Source organism: Nanorana parkeri, unplaced genomic scaffold (genome assembly GCF_000935625.1).
Source record: "Nanorana parkeri isolate BGI_ZX_2015 unplaced genomic scaffold, ASM93562v1 scaffold2130, whole genome shotgun sequence".
Classification (NCBI taxonomy): domain Eukaryota; kingdom Metazoa; phylum Chordata; class Amphibia; order Anura; family Dicroglossidae; genus Nanorana; species Nanorana parkeri.
In genome coordinates, this window is record NW_017308398.1 from 159,549 (window position 1) to 160,157 (window position 609).

At 41.1% G+C, this 609-nt stretch overlaps 1 protein-coding gene across 1 annotated transcript in view; it reads right to left on the bottom strand.

The window, feature by feature from the left end:
- ARHGEF2 (Rho/Rac guanine nucleotide exchange factor 2) overlaps positions 1-609 on the bottom strand; it is a 36,079-nt gene that overhangs the window by 20,967 nt on the left and 14,503 nt on the right. The window contains exon 4 of the mRNA XM_018572772.1: positions 351-439. Coding sequence (XP_018428274.1) covers positions 351-439 — 89 coding nt within the window. The remainder of the gene's footprint in view (positions 1-350; positions 440-609) is intronic.

A 609-nucleotide genomic window follows, 5' to 3' on the forward strand; every position in this document is an offset into this window, starting at 1 on the left:
ATCTGTAATAATTGTCCATCACCCTCATTAAAAGGTGGGATGGGATCGATCAATATTTTCATCTTGAGTGGACCTGCTGGTAAAAGGGAGGGTCCTGCTGAGAAGAGTCTCGGGGCTCTCTGCAGCTCAGGTTACATCTGTAGTTAGTGAGCTCTATAGAGCAGCTCTGCAGAGGAGAATTCACCCCTCCATCCTGTTACATGTGTTAGATTCTGTGTTATGAGACAAAAAGGGGCGGAGTCTGTCAGAAGGGTTGTCATTTATAATTTGCGCCAAGAGCAGCAGAAAACAATTTCCTGGAATAAAATACATATTTATATAGAACAGTCCTCCGATCTCGGGATACTCACTTTTATTCCGCAAAGACACATTCTGCAGAGCGCTATTGTTCTTTATGAAAGCCGCTTTCTGCTGCTGCAGAGAGAGGAAGACAATTATACTCCAACGCCAATTTCTGCTTTTTTATTGTGTGTGTGCATGTATGTGTGTGCGTGTGTGTGTGTACACGTGTGTGTGTGTGTGTGTACGTGCATGTGTGAGTGTGTATATATATATATATATATATATATATATGATCTTTAGATGTCACTAGTTACTTTGTAATATTTG